General features: G+C 43.5%; 1 protein-coding gene across 5 annotated transcripts in view; it reads left to right on the top strand.

Moving 5' to 3' along the window:
* The window catches only part of ptpn12 (protein tyrosine phosphatase non-receptor type 12), a 41,553-nt gene that overhangs the window by 19,740 nt on the left and 2,937 nt on the right, over positions 1 to 18,876 (top strand). The window contains exons 4-17 of one of the 5 annotated variants that reach the window (XM_084050022.1): positions 104 to 199; positions 306 to 344; positions 898 to 969; positions 1,600 to 1,659; positions 1,791 to 1,933; positions 2,450 to 2,516; positions 3,133 to 3,210; positions 4,524 to 4,622; positions 6,884 to 6,969; positions 11,593 to 11,794; positions 12,318 to 13,269; positions 16,783 to 16,854; positions 17,372 to 17,425; positions 17,632 to 17,722. In XM_084050022.1, coding sequence (XP_083906148.1) covers positions 104 to 199; positions 306 to 344; positions 898 to 969; positions 1,600 to 1,659; positions 1,791 to 1,933; positions 2,450 to 2,516; positions 3,133 to 3,210; positions 4,524 to 4,622; positions 6,884 to 6,969; positions 11,593 to 11,794; positions 12,318 to 13,269; positions 16,783 to 16,854; positions 17,372 to 17,425; positions 17,632 to 17,722 — 2,111 coding nt within the window. The remainder of the gene's footprint in view (positions 1 to 103; positions 200 to 305; positions 345 to 897; positions 970 to 1,599; positions 1,660 to 1,790; positions 1,934 to 2,449; positions 2,517 to 3,132; positions 3,211 to 4,523; positions 4,623 to 6,883; positions 6,970 to 11,592; positions 11,795 to 12,317; positions 13,270 to 16,782; positions 16,855 to 17,371; positions 17,426 to 17,631; positions 17,723 to 18,876) is intronic. The other 4 variants (XM_084050021.1, XM_084050023.1, XM_084050025.1 and 1 more) reach the window with 4 other exon arrangements.

Genomic DNA, 18,876 nt, shown 5'->3' on the forward strand with positions numbered 1-18,876 from the left:
GAGCTTGTAGATTGGCTATTTTTGGCTAATGTTGGGGTTTAAGTGGTTAAAGTGAACATTTCCTTCTTTGTCTGTCTGTTTCTCACTCCCTCCCTCCCTCCAGGGTATAGATGGACCAGAAGCCTACATTGCCACTCAAGGTCCCCTGCCAAACACAGTGATTGACTTCTGGAGGATGATCTGGGAATACAATGTAGCGGTCAGTATGAGTCAACACGGTCACACACATAGATTATTAATCATCTGAAACCCAACCCCAAACTTTAATTGTGATTACATACTGACCACTGTGCTTCTGTCTGCAGGTTATTGTAATGGCCTGTCGAGAGTTTGAGATGGGCAGGGTAAGGATTTGCCTGTGTGTGTGCATATTGTTTTATTTAATCTGCTGGCAACATACCATGAGGACAGTCTTGAAGAAAGTTAATCTGACGAGGAGCTACAAACCTCCATAATCCCTCTCTCAGAGGCTACAAACACAACCGCATGGAAGTTAATAAATGGAGAGAGATAGCATACACTTTGTTCACCGTGTCTGTTGTCAGAAATGGTGGAGTCTCCAAGACGAGTAATGTCAAAGGCAAAGCGCATTGGAGGGTGATGGAAACAAACTGCAGAGTTCCAAGTGTCAAAATCACAATTTTAGCACTGGGTGGGGTCTAATGTTCAGCGCTCCAAATTGAGTATAAAACAATTCTGTTTCAGGAAGCCGAATTTCTTTAAAAAAAAACGTTGTTAGAAGTATGCTGCTAGCTTTAGTGTGGGTGTGCATCATTCAACCCTTGATTGGGAGATTCCATTTTTACACCCTTGAGTTAAATTAACTTAATTGAGTATAGAAGACGTGTTGACAGGAAGTGGTTGTGTTTTCTCAACTGTCCATTCTTCTCCGTTTAGAAAAAGTGTGAGCGGTATTTTCCCATGCTGGGAGACGAAGCCATGACTTTCGGCTCCTTCAGAATATCCTGTGTAAGTAGAGTGTGTTATATGTGTGTGCACACACACACACACACACACACACACACACACACACACACACACACACACACACACACACACACACACACACACACACACACACACACACACACACACATGTCCGTTTTTATTTTTGTGTGCATTTTCAATCTTATCAGTAACTGACAATATGGACATTAAAAGTTCATGCTAATGTCTCTTTTAGCCATTGTATGTCTTTTAAGCCCAGTCCACACCAATGATTTGCACAATTGTGGCAACTTACAAGGAGGTGCAGCAGTCTGAATTGAACCATTGCAGGTAGTTGCAGTTTGTGGATTCTGTTGCAAGTGGTTGCAGTTCCAACTTGTCTCTTTGCGAATCACTGGTGTGGACGGGGCTAGACAATTTATCTTTATCTTGTGCTTATTATTCAATGTATCTTTTAGTCAATGTATCTTTTTAAATTGAATATGTTAAAGAATACTTCTCTTGTTTTCTCTCTCACTCCATTTCTATCCGTCTGTCTTTCTCTCTGTCTCTCTCCCAAGTTAGGGAGAGGATGATAATCATTGATATGATGGTTTGGTTTGGTTTATACTTTGTCATATAAATCTCTCCCTCTCCCTCCCCCTCCTCCAGGAGTCTGAGCAGGCCAGGACGGACTACTTCATCAGGACTCTGGTGGTGGAACTTGACAATGTAAGTTCTCTCAACACTGATTGATTCCACAACGAAGATGATAAAAGTTAGGGAGAGGATGATAATCATTGATATGATGGTTTCTACTTTATTTGTCTTATAAAACACTCTCTCTCTCTCTCTGTGTGTAGGAGTCTCGTAGGTTGACTCAGTTCCATTATATGAACTGGCCGGACCATGACGTCCCCTCGTCTTTTGACTCCATATTGGATATGATTGGTTTAATGCGAGAATACCAGGAGAATGATGATGTTCCTATATGTGTTCACTGCAGGTTGGTCAGTGCTTCTATATAAATAAACTCATACACGCACGCGCACGCACGCACGCACGCACGCACGCACGCACGCACGCACGCACGCACGCACGCACACGCACACACACACACACACACACACACACACACACACACACACACACACACACACACACACACACACACACACACACACACACACACACACACTCTGTTGCCATGTGTGTGTAATCAGGCTATAATGAGCTGCCTGAGGACAGTTCCTGGTTCCTCTGTTACACAGCACGACACTTGTGTGTGTGTGTGTGTGTGTGTTAGACATGATGTCACAACTCATTCATACCAGCTTCTGTGCATGGCAGTTTTTGGATAAATTGTCTCTGGGGGCAGGTATATGGATGAGAATGTGTCTTTCTTGTGTGTGCATCTGCATGTTCTACTGTGTGTGTGTGTGTGTGTGTGTGTGTCCCCGCGCACATGCGTAGTTGCGTACTGTATATGTGTTTAACCTAAACTCTGTGTGTGTGTGTACAGTGCAGGCTGTGGGAGAACTGGTGCAATCTGTGCTATCGACTACACATGGAACCTGCTGAAAGCTGGGGTACGACACACACCCACACACAGTCCTGTCACAATTATTACGCAATCGCCTAATCGCAATTATTTGAGATAATGGCAATTATTTTGCATAATTGACAAATTTGTTTCCATGTTGAAAGATTTTCATACATTTTCAAACATTTTCCAAAAATAGCAGAAATAGAAATCTACAAGCTTACAACGCGTCACTTCGTGGGCCGTAGCGCGTTGTAAGCTTGTAGAGCTGCTATTTCTGCTATTTTTACTAGAGCAGAAATAGAAATGTTACAATTCTTTTAAGTATACAATTATTAAATATGTCATTTCATTGTATATATTATATATAGTTATTTGTCATATCTGCCCTGTGTTATCTTTGATTACGATGCCTAAAAGGCAAACATAAATGTAATTTGTATTCATAGTGTTCCAATGTTCAATGACAGAGTCAATTAATCGTCAAGTTACATTTTGTGAAATCGTGACAGCCCTACACACACACACACACACACACACACACACACACACACACACACACACACACACACACACACACACACACACACACACACAGTAATTGTTTCATACAAACACTGTGAGTCCAGGCTTGATAAACATCAGATCTGTTTCATTTGTAGAAGATTCCAGAAGACTTCAACGTGTTCAGCTTGATTCAGGAGATGAGAACACAGAGGCATTCTGCAGTCCAGACTAAGGTCTGATCCTACAACGTTTAAAGGACCATGCCACTGTCAATACATGTCATTGTCTATTCACAGCTCAGGCTGTATAGCTTACATAAGCGTTGGCCATTTACCCCTTAGTTGCTTTATTTATTTACATTATCTCCAAAGGCATTAAAATGTTACCAAACTACACCGATTAACTGAGGCAAATGTTGGCTAAACATCATCGCTCAGTAAATAAGTCATAGATGATGTTTTCTCCAAGGACTCAAGGAGCTTTATGCATTAAAACACAGCAATAACATAAAACTAACTAATGCAGTGATATATGTAATGTAATGTTTGGATTACCTATCTCGAGCAAGTTTACGGTCTCTGCAGATTTTCATACAATGCTGAAATGCACAGAATCCAAGCTTCTTAAAAAATCTAACATAATGGGGCATGGTGGTGCAGTCGGTAGCGCTGTCGCCTCACAGCTAGAAGGTCCTGGGTTCGATTCCCGCCGGGGACGCTGTTGGTGCTGGGGGCGTGTCTTCTCCTCCGCATCATCAGCGCCCATACCCAAGGTGGGGTTGGCGAAAGTGTACTCTGTGTGGAGTTTGCATGTTCTCCCCGTGTCTCCTAGGGTAGTTAATACCCTCACAAAAACATGTCGCTATACCGCCTCCCCCATGACAGCCGGGGAGCCTGATGGAGGGGAAGGGAACGTGTTGGAATAACGTGTTCTTTTCACGCGCTACGTCCTACCGGGGAAACTCCCCCCTGTCAGGTGACAAGGTGGTCAGTTGGCTCTCATGCATTGAAGGAGGCATGAGCTCGGCCCTGGGCTCCCTAGGCTGGTGGGGGGAGTGTAGCTCCCAGAATCACTTAGAAAATTGGCACCGGGTGAAAAAAGGGTTACAAAATCGTGGTATAAAAAATAAAAAAAAATCTAACATACCATGGTATGCTTTGGAAAATGGTCAGTCGTAATGTGAAGTATACTGTGAGTCATAGTCAATGGATTAAACCAGGTTCCCAAACGTTTTAGCTCAAGACCCAAAAGGGAAATTGGATTTATCCCCCACGACCCAAGCTAGTGAAAATGGCCAATGTACAAGCTTGTAAATCTGCAATTTTCACTACCGTTAGGGTACTTCAAATGACGCAAGTTCTATAAGAATAAAATACACTGTAATAATCTCTTATTGTGTAATAATGGTAATTACAGATTAATACACAAGCAAAAGTGGGTGTTAAAACAAATAATCTGTTATTTGGTAATGATACATTGTGTAGTAACTGGTTGTTACTGTACATCTATTTAGTATGTATTATCTCTTGTCTGTCTGTCTCTGTAGGAACAATACGAGTTGGTTCACAGAGCGATAGCTCAGCTGTTTGAGAAACAGCTGCTGGTCCTGGAGAGCCCAACCAACACACAGATACATGACAGCATGGTACAGTAGGACACACACACTTTACACGCACTGTACATGCATACACCCATGTACTGTATACACACTACTAATGATGCGCGGGTCAGGTTTTTTCATAACCCGTCCCACACGGGAGCTCAACCCGCCCCAACCGGTCCCGCAAAAATTAATATAAATCGCAACCCGCAAACAAAAACACACAAGCAAGTCCATTCAATTGCTTTAGAGAGAGAGAGAGGTGTTTTTTCTTTCTTCAGTGTGGGTTGACCCGCTTCGCCCGCCCAGCGATAATTGCGTCGTAATCTATAACCCGTCCGCCCGCCCAGGGGTTCAACCCGAGTTCCATGCATCACTAATACACACACACTGTATACAGACTAGATTTCATGTTCATCACCCAGACGACATGCACTTACTCTCTGTCACGCCACACACACACACACACACACACACACACACACACACACACACACACACACACACACACACACACACACACACACAATCTGATAGGGAAACAGATGCAATCCAGGGGAATGCACACACATTGTACTGGATAAAAGAGACAAAAAAGTAAAAAGAGAGATTTGTATCCGCACACGTTTTTTTATTTGTCAGGTCTGATGTTCCTGAACACCTTTTAAGGTCCAAATGTTTTACTATTAAAATAAATTTGAATGACAAAATTAACCAAAACATTGTTTGCAGAACTGCAGCTCTTTTTACTATTATAGTTATAGAGAAACAGGACAGGATGTCTCTGAGTAGCCAGGAAAAAGGCAAATTACTGAGTCACAGAGGAGAGAGGGAAGGAACAAAGGATAGATGGAGGGAGGAGGGGAGAGACAGGAAAGAGAGGATAAAGGGAGAAAAAAGAGAAACTATGAGAAAAGTAAGACTACAAGAGGTAGAGGGAGCAGACAGAGGTATAGAGAGATATAGTAGCTATAATATAACTACTATATTATAGTCAATGAGAGATATAGTTTATGTTTTGACACTTGCTTTGACAATGTAAATGTATGTGCTCAATTGAATTGAATTGGGAGTAGGATGGAGAGGTAGAGAATTGGAGCAGAGATCTGAAATAATAATGACATTAGTATGATTCATATAATAATAATATAAGGGAGACAGGAACATTAATGGAAAGGAGATAGACAGAGAGAGAGATACTGCAGACCGACAGAGTGAGAGACAGAGAAAGAGAGAGATACTGTAGGCAGACTGACAGGGAGAGAGGAATACTACAGACAGACAGACAGATATGACAGACAGACAGATAGAGATATGACAGACAGAGATAGAGATCAGACAGACAGACAGACAGAGATAGAGATATGACAGACAGAGAAATAGATATGACAGACAGACAGATAGGGATATGACAGACAGACAGAAAAACAGAGAGAGATACTACAGACAGACAGAGCGAGAGAGAGATACTGTAGACAGACACAGAAAGAGAGAGATACTGTAGACAGACAGAGAGAGCGAGAGATATAGATACTACAAACAGAAAGATAGAGATACTAGAAAGAGGAGAGAGAGAGAGAGGAAGGTTTGGCTGTGTTCCAGCAGCTGTCTTCCTGTTTAGGAAGCGACAATGACATCATCATACTCCCACAATGCATTTGGACCCTGAGAATAATGGCGTTTTCATTATGGAAAGAGAAGACACACACACACACACACACACACACACACACACACACACACACACACACACACACACACACACACACACACACAGAGATGGACTTGGTCTGTAGTGATTCAGTTAAAGCAGCACTCCCACTTTGACTCACTCAGTCAGCCATTGTTAGGGACTAAGATAGACTGGAAATGCTCTTAATGACAGCGCTAACAATAGGCCTACACACACACACACACACACACACACACACACACACACACACACACACACACACACACACACACACACACACACACACACACAGGCCCAGACCTAATTTGACCTTATGTTGTTGTCTCCTTTGAACTGAATTCCCTTGCATGTGTTCCTGAGCTGACTATTACACACACACACACACACACACACACACACACACACACACACACACACACACACACACACACACACACACACACACACACACACACACACACACACCAGACTGAATGAGTATTTTCTGAATTTCCTCAGTCACGTCTTTGGTACAGGAACAGACAGGTGGATACAGAGGAGAGACAGGCAGAGATATGTTGACATAGTTGCTTGCTTATTGTCAATAGATTTTAAACTGTGTGTGTGTGTCCAGGATGAGAGCAGTCCAGACAAGGCAAGCCACCAATCAGACGAGGAGAGATTGGACACGCCTCCTCCGAAACCTCCCCGTATACGCAGGTAATACACACAAATGCTCTTTCATGGGTTGTGTTAAACCAAAACAATAAATAACAATACTAGCACGTTTGAATTGTATACCAATTGTATACTAATTGCAATACCTATTTGTTGTTACAGTATGCCGTTTTATGTTTAACATAATTGACATTAAAACTGTGGAGTGGGGTGCAGTGAGACCTGTAGAGTGGAGTACAGTGAGTGTTTGCCTTAGGGACACAGTGTATTAATGGAGCACTTTGCGACACTTTGAAATGTTCACTAGTGTTGAACGCACCTCCACCCTAGGCTGTTTGGAATGCAGCTGGTAGGTCTTTCATTGTAACACCTTAAAAAACTAACATTGTGGCCTGGGCCGTGGCGTGACGGTCCGGGTGCCCTGGGCTGCGGTGCCTGCCTGACAGCGTGTCGTGGGTTCGACTCCCGTTCCTGACGACCTTTGCTGCGTGTCACCCCCCCCCCCATCTCTCTCCCCATTTCCTGTCGGCCAGCTTTCCCTGTCCCTCTCTAAGATAAGGGCATAAAAAGACCCCAAAAATCTTTAATTAAAAGTAAATAAATAACGTTGTACTTGACAATTAAACTGATATAAAATAGTTTTTTTTCTCTATAAGTGATACTGATAAATTCCAAATATTATCCAATTATTCCATTCCACCCCTAGACTGGGGTCACGGCACCCTGGGTTGCGGCACCCACTTTGAGAAACCCTGGTCTATATGCCTGTGTGTTCGTCTTTCAGTCTGTCTCACTATCTAACCCCCTACCCTACAGTAGAAATAATGACAGTAGGGTCTATTTATATCCACATAGTCTGCATTCCACTGGCCTCACTCCCCCTGGCTCTATGGAATGGAGTAGGTGTGTGTAGGAGGATGTTTTCTGTGTGTGTGTGTGTGTGTGTGTGTGCATGCACGTGTGTGCGTGCGTAGGGGGGTATTTGGTGTGCGTGTGACACCGCTGAAATTCCACTGCGGCTGGCATCAAAGTCACGCACAGTGCGTCATGGGTGTTATGGACACTCAGACACCCCTCGGTGTCTCCATGCCCCACATAATGTCAGTCCCACTGTGACTTCATGTGACATGTCTGTCCACTCCACTCTGACTTCAGTAAACCCTGACGTTCTCAGCAATTGTGTATAAATCATCGTCCGCTAATAAACAATCTTTTGACAGGTGATTGAGTAGTAAGCAATTTAAGAGCATGTGTAAATGTTTACTAACGCTTCTGTTGGCTCCATAAATCATCTATGAAACAGATTAAAAGGAGTAAAAACTAAACATAAAAACAGTAACAAAGAAAATCTGACACAAGTCGCAAATTTAAACATCTGTAAATGTTTACCAACGCTTCCGTTGTCTATATGAATCGACAAATGCAAGCAAGTTTAAATAAAAGTAAGAAATTAATACAAAAATAAATGGTGAAACAGTTAAAGCAAAAAGTTGAACGTTTGGCTTCGAGTTCCTAAGTAAACATGTTCCTAAGTAAACAACATGTTTATGTCCTCATGCATGCTTTATGTGAGGACAGTGACTTTCTCCAGTCTCATGTATGGAGCTCACACTGAGAACTACAGTAGCTGTCTAATTAAAAACGCACCATTCCCCCTCAGAGACTCTTATGTGTAGGGCATACATTGCCTGTACTTGGTGTGTGTTGTGTGTCCTACATTTGCATTTGAGGCTTTATAAGCGTGTGTGTGTGTGTGTGTGTGTGTGTGTGCGCGCGCGTGCGTGTGCCTCTTTATGTATACTGTTGGTGCATTCATGTTTTCTATCCCTACCCCAGTAGTTCATCCTTTCCAGATGGTTGCATAGCTGGTGCGCCCCAGGGCAAGGCAGAGGCTTATGTTTATACTACTGCAATGGTGGCCCGCTCCACTGTCTTTTTGGCTGTGTAGCTTTTATAGATTAACACAGATTTCTCTGTTGGTTAAACATTGAAGATAAGCTTTTTGTACATTTTACCCCCCTTTTCTCCCAATTGAGTTGTTATGCCAATTCCCACTGCTAACCCCTACAGTTGGTCATGGGGGGCGGATGTAGACAAAGCACATGTCCCCTCCGATACACATGAAGTCACCAGCGGCTTCTTTTTCACCTGACAGTGAGGAGTTTCACAGGGAGGACGCAATGCATGCAGAGGAACACATTATCCCTGACTAACCTGTAGGAGTAGCTAGCCGTGTTGCCATGTCCGCTTATTATAAGCGACTTTGGGCTTCTTTTTCTGTAAAGTTGCTTGTAAATATTGGGTTGTTGCGTTTTTTTGGGTGTAGTTGCCTATGTGGTCTAGTCGCTTCTTTTGGGCTTATTTTCCTAGACCTGGTTGCTTATATTGCTCTCACAAAATCTGGCAACACTGGTAGCTAGTGCAGCAAAAGATCACCCTCCCCATCTGGCTTCCCACCCTGCATATTTTGTAAAAGAAAGAAGAAAAAGTAAGCTGCTTATTTTATTTTGAAAGGTTTTTGTCTTAAAGCTCCAAACACACTTCAGTTGTATATCCATGGTGGCAAACATTTGAAGAATTGTACAGCGCTTACCGTGCCCAACATAAAAGCTTAAACATTCATGTGAAGCATGTGTTTACTGCTACATGTCCCAAAGCTCACACTATCCGTTTACATTTTTGTCAGAAACATGGAAAATTGCCTTCTATCAAGTTTTTGTAAGGCTGTGATTACTCAGGTGTGTCTCACACGTGTGATGACAGATAGCAGAAAAATGCTGGGGATCGCAATGCTAACAGCCTCTATACGACTTGTAAAACACAAATCCCAGTGGATCATTTTGAGAATGCTCTTTATAATTCTCGGTCAGAGACCGAACACAGGAAGTAGAGCACATGGGAAATTTCATGCTACTGTTTTTTTTTCTCTCTCCCTGCTCCTAGAATTAATGTGCACGTACAGCATAGATTCAACGCAAGCACACAGTTACTTAGAGATGTTTGACTTTGACTGCTTATTATGACCCCTGACAGCTTGTTTTCATGTTACTGGCCTTTTACGTATATTTACATGTAGCTGTCTCATACTGTTTCCACAAAAAGCTAAACGTGAATGTTTTGTTACTCATGTACAAAGTGTGTGTGTGTGTGTGAGAAGACACCATTACACTTTTCTGCTTTGATTTGCTGAGGATGTTTATGAGTGCATGGTAAACGTGACTGGTATGCTACAGTATGTATGCATATATGGACTTTAGAGCCACTATGTCATACTATATAATTACTATCTTGTATGAATGCATACATGTGTATATGTATAACATGTGTGTTTTAAGACCATGAGTTATGTAATGACTAAGTGTTATGTTATGCCTTGTTTGTTTATAGTGCCTGCCACACTGTGTGTGTGTGTGTGTGTGTGTGTGTGTGTGTGTGTGTGTGTGTGTGTGTGTGTGTGTGTGTGTGTGTGTGTGTGTGTCTGTGTGTGTGTGTGTGTGTGTGTGTGTGTGTCTGTGTGTGTGTGTGTGTGTGACTGTATGTTTCATTATGCCACTGTCCGATTACGAGGATGTTTATAGCGTGTACAAAGCCCCTGACCCAGTGTGTGTCGGCCAGGGTTATTCTAGTTAACTAAAACTAAGGAAATAACGACAAACTATAATAACACTGGTGTGTGATTATCTCTTTGTTGAGATGAGCAATCCTACAGTAGGTGATATGCTTGGCTCACCCAGGTCAGCTGTTTGTTTTTATAGTTAATCCACATGGAATCATGGAAGGCTAACTGTTAGCAGCCCTGTTCCTCCCTGGACACACAAGTAGCTTGATCCTATTATCGTCTCTCTCTCTTTCTCTCGCGCGTCACTCTCTTTCTCTTGCACTGTCACTCTCTTGCTTACTTTCTTCCTTCTCTCTTCTCTTTCACAGAGTCATGTGCTGATTTAGGCTAGAGACTGGCTGTAGTCATGTGCTCTTGATTTGGCACACTACCACATCTGTGTGTGTGTGTGTGTGTGTGTGTGTGTGTGTGTGTGTGTGTGTGTGTGTGTGTGTGTGTGTGTGTGTGTGTGTGTGTGTGTGTGTGTGTGTGTGTGTGTGTGTGTGTGTGTGTGTGTGTGTGTGTGTGTGTGTGTGTGAGTGTACATGATTTGAACACACGCACACGTTGTTTTCTTGGTGGAAACCCGGCCTCTTGTCTTGAGGTTTTAGTTTTCCATCTGAGTGCTTCTGGTTGGGTCATAACCTCAAACTCCCACACATCCTCCCCACCTCTGTCTGGGACTGTTCATCATGTTGTCACCTTCACACATGCTCCTCTGGTGACTGTACGGGACTTTCACACTGTAAAATCCTTAACAGTTAATTTTACTCTGAGAGTGTTAAAATGACGATTGATGATTTTGCGGTACAGGGTTCTGTGTGTGTGTGTGTGTGTGTGTGTGTGTGTGGTACTATCGAACTCAGGACAGATTAGCAAACTGATGTGTGACAGATTTAACCAGTCACAGGAAGACCGTCCACCACCTGGTGGTGAAACGGTGTAACAGACTCCAGTGGTCTGTCATCATCAGTGTTTTTAAAGGCAGAGTTTTAGAGAATAACCTGTCTTCTCCTTCTTTCTTTCTCTCTGTTTCTCTTCTCGTGTCCCTCCCTGCCTCCCTCCAGTTCCCAGCAGGAGGGTGATGTGAAGGAGGAGATTTTACAGCCCCCGGAGCCACGCCCTGTACCCCCCATCCTCACCCCATCTCCCCCATCTGCCTTCCCCACCGTCACCAACGTGCGGCAAGACAACGACCGCTACCACCCCAAGCCTGTCATCCATGTTCTGGCTAACACCACCAAAGCAGAACCCTGTCCCAGAACACAGGTAGCTATGGAGGCACTGAATATAATAAGATGTATTTTACATGACTAAGGTCACATGGACAGATTTTTATTGTTATTTTTTTTTTTATGGAGGACAAAAATCTCTGTTTAGACAAATACCCATACGTGTGTAGGCAAGGCCTGAGAGGGATATCCAATTTATGCTTTGAGTGCCAAGCTGTGATCGACACACGCAAAACAATTACTGTCTTCACAGCGCCTTTATAGTCACTTGTTAAGGACTTGTCAGGATGTAGATAGATACCCCCTCACCTTGCGAGAATCCACTAAGATGTTAGATTTTCAAAACTGTCCATATTGACACAATTGATAATGTGATTTGTAAACAATGTAGTACTACTACTTTGCTTGGAACTTTGTTTACAAAGTAGTATTACTCCCTCTGCTCTCTCCTACTACTGTAGTAAGGTAAGTGACACTTGTCACACAGCATGAATTGACGTTGAGACGGTGTAGGACAGACAGGTAGATCATAAAATGATGAATCCCTCTCCTCTCCTCAGAACCAGGTAGATTTAGAAACAGATCCTCAGTCAGAACCCTGTCCAGAAACACAGACCAGTCCCTCGGCGCAGAGTCACCAGAATCACCCCGGCTCCAAGCCCCAGAACCAGACTCCATGCCAGGTCTCTCATCCTGACCTCAATGAGAACTACAACAACAAACCCTCGCCGCAGCAGACAACGACGACGTCCGAACTGGTTCAACCGCAGACCCCCTCCTCCCCCTCCCCCCTCTCTCCCTCAGCTCTGGAATGTTCCGGTGTTCCTCGCATCGAGAGGAAGTTGAGCATCGAGATCAAGAAGGTTCCCCTGCAGGAGGGGCCTCGGAGCTTTGACACGTCCTCCTCCTGTTCCTCCGCGGGGGTCGGAGGAGCAGGAGGGGGTGGGCTGAACGCCGGCGGCTCGGCCGTGCTGCAGAGAGGCCACGCCTTCAAAGCCCGCTCCAACCAATCCCTGCTCACCTCCAGCTCGTCTCTGTCGGAGGACTCGGAGGAGACGGACCGAGGAGGAGGAGGAGGGAGTCAACCGGACAGACCCACCCACCTCCCCCTGAGGGGGGAGAGAGCAGGAGGAGAGGGAGTGGAGGTATGCAAGGCGGGCTGGGCCCCGCCCTGCGGGGGGGTGAGCCCTGACAAACAGCACCTCCCCAAGACTTCTTCGTCCTCTTCCTCATCGGACCGCCCCGCCCCCTCCCTCTCCTCCTCCTCATCGCACCTCTCCTCGCCCTCGTCCTCCTCTTCCTCCACCCCCGTCAGGACTGCCCTGAGCTTCACCAACCCGCTGCACTCCGACAACTCGGACGGCGAGATGGAGCAGCTGAGCATCTCCACGGCGACCGGCACGGTGACGGCGGCGCCTCACCATGGCGAGCAGCAGCAGCAGCTAGTCAGGAAGGTGGTGCCCATGTCCATCGCCGGGCACACCTCCCCATCCCCCGTGGCGACCACAGCAAGTATGTCAGTTTGGGAATTTACGGTGATTACCGCGGGTACGAGTTAACGATTACACTTTACTAACTGTACTAACAGGACTCACTCACTGACTGCCTGCCTGGTGAAAGTAACTAACACAGGAACTGCTTTAGTTTGAATCAATAGTCAGTTAGATAGTGATTAGGGAAAAAAGATAAAAACATGGGAGTTGAAAAGTTAGTAATGTGGGGAGATTTAGAGTTAAAACCCTCATACTGTACAAACATAGATGAGAACAACAACAAACATAACAAGCTGTAAATGTGTGCTGTTGATACGGAGGACTGCTGTAGTCTTAGCATCACATGTACTGTATGTGATACACATACTGTATTATCAGTTTAAATAATTACGGTTCACACCCTGACGGGGTGTGGCGTTGGCGCAAAATGGCCACAGGGTAAATATGGTCAGTTGGTAGAAGCGCCTCCTTCTGATTTCCATACCAGCTCTTACTTGCTGAGCATTAAAAAAAAGTGAAACTAAAATGAACCACTGAGACATCCTGTATTTGAATGTTAAGAGGGAGTGACTTTTAGAAGGAATCCCCATGGAGTACTAATCATATCGTGCTCTCTCTCATCCTTAGACATGGAAAACATTTTCTTTCCATTTATTTGTGTTTGTCACCATTTCTCTGATAGATATAATACACTTCATTGATCCCTACATTCAAGCGTTGCTGTAGCCAGGATAATACAGAAGGTGCTCAGAACAGGATGTGGTTGTGAACTTGTCAAACAATCTGTATACAGTCTCCGTGTATATTCTCTGCCTCTAATCAGTATTCTTCTTCATACACATGTCATTAAGCAGTAGTTATACATGATCTGGCGCTCAAGGACACTTTTAACAGAACAGATGGCTACAACAAGGCTTTTCACTCCAGGGCTTTTGAGAAACCCTCAAATAAGCCCGTGTAAGACTCTTGAGGCAAAAGCAGGACTGAGAGTCAATGCAGCAGTCCCCAGATCAATGATAATTTACTAACAACTGCTTCTCAGCAGTTGTTGACTTCCAGGCCCTTATTGAACAGCAGGACTGTTGTAGTAAACATTTCTCTTGACATGAGATTTTAACGGAACTAAATCAAGCCTTTGTTTTCACTGACCTGAGAGCCGCGGAGTGTCGTTTCAGATTAAGCCAGTTCAGTCAAAGTCAGATTTGTAGAACTTTCTCTCGATGCCTCTTAAATAAATATGGGATTGGCAGCCGGAAAAAGACGGAAGAGTCATTCTCTGGGTTACGGAAGAGATGGTTAGTGGGCTGAGAAAGACAGAAAGACAGACAGACAGACCGCACTGTAATGACAGGCTATCTCTCTGTGTACACGCAAACACACACACACACACACACACACACACACACACACACACACACACACACACACACACACACACACACACACACACACACATACAGACTCACATCTCAAACAGCACAGTACTGTATGTTGCACAGCTGTCTCTGAGGCAGACAGATAGAGAAACAGATGGAAACAGAAGTGGCAGAAACCAAGAGAGAGAAAGAGAGGCAGTTAACTACACAAGAGAGAAGGATAGACAGTGAGACAGTGTTTCCAGTGACTAGAAAGCATGACAGAATGTCTAATTCTCTTGGTTTGGATGGAATGCTGTGAATGTGACTGACTAACATCTGTCCAAACAACTGTACACTGTGAGTTTGTGAATGCATGCTTTCGTGCCGGTGTGCATGTGTATTTGTGCAAGTCTGTGTGTGGGTAATGTGAATTGGGTGTGCTTGTGTTATGTCTGATTTATACTTGACACCGGTGTCGTACACTGAAAATAGCAGATATGCAAGCGCACAGCGCGTTGCATCACGGGACGTGGTGAGCTTGCAGATCTGCTATATTCTGTGGCCGACACTGATGCTCATCGAAGTATAAATCAGGCTTCATGGTGACTGATGAGCCGTGCATTCTGCTGGAGCGCACATACACAACGCGTGCGTGTTCCTCAGCCTGGTGAACGCTGGTTTGACAGGACTCTCTAAGCTAGCTAATGGATTGTGCTTGGTATGCATCTGTATGGCCTGACTGTCACCACGGCAACGAAGACATGTGGTTTTGATTTGCCAGGGGTGCAGGGACTGGAATCCCCCTCATCTTCTGAATTCAAAATCATGACATGCCTGATTGTAAAATCTTCCTCTTGCCGTGCTTTTTGGAGATTAATGGAATGGAACTGGAATCTGACATGGCTTGGAATGGTGTTGGCCTTCAATGGAACCAAATCTGGATAAAGGTGGAGTTAACTTAGTTTCAAATATTTGGATCTATATGTTTGGTGTGCTTGATTTCCTTTTATGTCACCAACAGCTCACTGCTGTGATTAGAAACTAAAACAAAATCCCCAAATGTGCTGATGTTAGTCTGACAGATGCATGTTTTATGTGTTGTAATCATCTAATGACTTTTGAGGACAGCCTGTGTTCAGGCTTCCAGAGGTGACATCTTGCACTGGATATTTGCCATGGGTTAGCATTGCATACTGTAACCATGGGGCATGACTAGCCATTAGCAGCTAGCTGTGCTTATTGTTTTCAGTGAGCAATCCTAAATAACAAGTCAAGGACTCAAACTTTCCACCAGTTGTGCCAATTAACCAGGGTACAAAATTAAATCTACTAAAGTTCATATTGTCAAGATAGTTCTGGTGAGATGAAACAAGCCAACCAAAAAAATGTTCCATGTTTGAAACCAGATTCAGATTAAGTTTGGAGTTGAGGTTGATAACTCTCTCAGTAAAATAGTAAAAGTATGATTTTCAATCTGCTTGGCTTGATGATACATCTGCATGGGCTGCAGAGGAGCTTTCTGATTGGTTATGTGATGCTAACGACTGCTTTTTGATTGGTTGTGACAAGCTTAATAGCTGCTATTTGTTTGGTATCAAGAAGAGTGCTTTTTTAAAATTCTTCAAGCACAAAATGGTGACTGCTTGTTTACTGGTTATGGTATCAGTCTTCAATTCCATAATGTGTCATGTCACATGACATTGTAGTTTAAAACCTGTGTTCGAATCCACATACTACATACTTCATGCATGTCATTGATTAGTGGCTGAGTACTGTTCCTGATAAAGTGCTCTTATCTATATATATTCAAATAGTACGTTACATCGCATTTACCCAAATTAACAATGTAGATCATTTCTATTGTTGAAATTATGATCATTCACATTTGTATTTTGCTAAAGTCTTGTTTCATCATACACTTGCCATTTAAATTAGCCATGTCCAAGGAATGAATGTAGCAATCCATTATGGGGCCTCTTAGTACATCAAATAACCGTCTAGTATGTAATCTGCATCTGGGAACTCTACATACACATTGTACAGTACACGCACCACATACTCACTTTACTTCACGTTTGTGGATTAAACGGATTCGAACACAGTCTCTATCTAGTTATCACACCGGTCGTTAACACTTAACGTTCTTATGTGTGACCTCTGACCTCTTGACCCAGACTGCTGGGACAACGATGACTCCCCTCCCCCCCTCCCAGAGAGAACCCCTGAGTCCTTCATACTGGCCACAGGTGCGTTTCTATTAGTTAGCCTAGAATTCGCAGGTGCACTAATTTCCAAGTGGTGGAAATTCATGGCAGCGCTTCTTCAAGGTGTGTTTCTATTGAATAAAATAGCCCACACATACAATATCTTCACTAAGTAGTGGACATTTACAGGTGTGTTCATTTGTATTGGTGGAGATTTTTCAGGGCACGTCCTGAATTGGTCTTAGGTGTATTGCTATTGGTCTAAAAAAGAGTTCCTACCCATGCTCAGACACTAGGGGGCACCATTGACAACCTTTCAGAGATATTACAGTATTTGTGGAGACAAGCTTTGGGACACAGCTCTCCGACAATGGATTAGTTGGAAACAATGGAAGGGTGGATGGATGAAGACATAAAGGATGTGAATCAAAGTTTTTTGTCTGATGATGGTGTGGTACAGAGGGATGGCATGAAAGGACAGGGAGAGAAGAAATGTTAAAAGCATAAGCATTTTATCATTATTTCACTCCTTCACTCGTTCTTTTGTTCTCTCCATCAGACCCATTGGAGGTAAAGACATCAGCCTCAGCAGAGTGGAACAGTTCGCACAGAGGTAGGGAGGTCATGTTTCTACTCAACAGAGTACAGCGGGAAAAGAAGCCTTCAGTGTTCCACATATTTGCCTCTGCATGATGTGTGTGTGTGTGTGTGTGTGTGACTGTCTGTGTGTCTGTTTCTGTCTGTGTGTGTTTCTAAGCAAGCATGTTTATTTTGTGTGTAACATATTGATGGCCCATTAACTGTGTGTGTCTGTGTCAGACATTTTGGACAGTGGAAAGAAGACATTGCAGACAGCAAACCCGATGCTTGGCGACGCCACGGCAACAGACAGCAAAGCAGACCTGGGTGGGTGAGTCTGATCTTTAATGTCTCTTGTCATATCTGAGGACATGTGAATACTAGGAGGACATGTGAATACAAGGACATGTGTATAATAGGACATAGTGAATAATACTATGACATGTGAATAGCAGGACATAGTGAATCCTGTGACGTGAATAGTAGGACATAGCGAATACTTGGACATAATGGATATGAAGGCAGTGGTAGGACTTAGTTAATATGAGGACAATTAAAGGTACTGTAAGTGATTTTATTTTGTTAAAGTAAGCGTTAAATAGCTCTATATTCTCATAGTATTCATTCCTGTATAATAGTGCTGAAGCCCTGACGCCAAACCCACGTAAGTGTTTTTCCCATTCAAAACCCCATAGATGTTTTTTTTAAGCACGTCATAAGAAACTTTGTTCCAAACATAAAAGAACGAGTCCAGCGGTTGTGTCTGGGAAGTGACTCTGTGACGTTTATGATATGTCGTTATATTTGATACCGTCTTTGTTTGGAGAAAATTGTATTAATTCTGCGGCGGTACTCAGAAGTACCTTTTAGAATCTACAGTAGGAAATCACGTGATTGATTCACTGTCCCCACTGAATCACATCACTCTCCATCAAAACACTAGCCCTCAGCTGCAGTGAGTGAGATTCCACCCTTCCATAGCCTGCCCTGAAGGGATGGGTCCTTCTGATGTTGTGAGGCCGTTTCAGACTGAAACTTCAAAATAAAATGACAAAAAATGCCATTTTACTATGACTTTAAGCCTGAGAATGTAGGGTTAGGTTTAGGGTTATTTTCATAACCATACGAGTAAAACCCCAGATTATTATATATATTTTTTTGGAACACAGTTTTTGAGTAATCATTACACACTGGGTACACCGGATACACACCAGGAGCCTGTATTTTGTGCGATTAATTCACATTAATTTAAACTGCTATTTGTGTCATTGTGATTTTGAAGATTTTGCAATGAAAATTAAATCATCCACCTTTTATGAATGAGACGTCACCGAATATTACTCGCACCACCTTCAATGCTAGGACATAATGAAGACGAGGACAGTGAATACTAGGACATAATGATTACAACCACATACTAGTACATAATCAGTATCGGTACTGTGTTTCATACTGTGGTCGGTGCTATGACAACTGAATTTCTCT

The sequence above is a fragment of the Gymnoscopelus microlampas genome, assembly GCF_963454915.1.
Source record: "Gymnoscopelus microlampas genome assembly, chromosome: 23".
NCBI classification, from domain to species: Eukaryota; Metazoa; Chordata; class Actinopteri; order Myctophiformes; family Myctophidae; genus Gymnoscopelus; species Gymnoscopelus microlampas.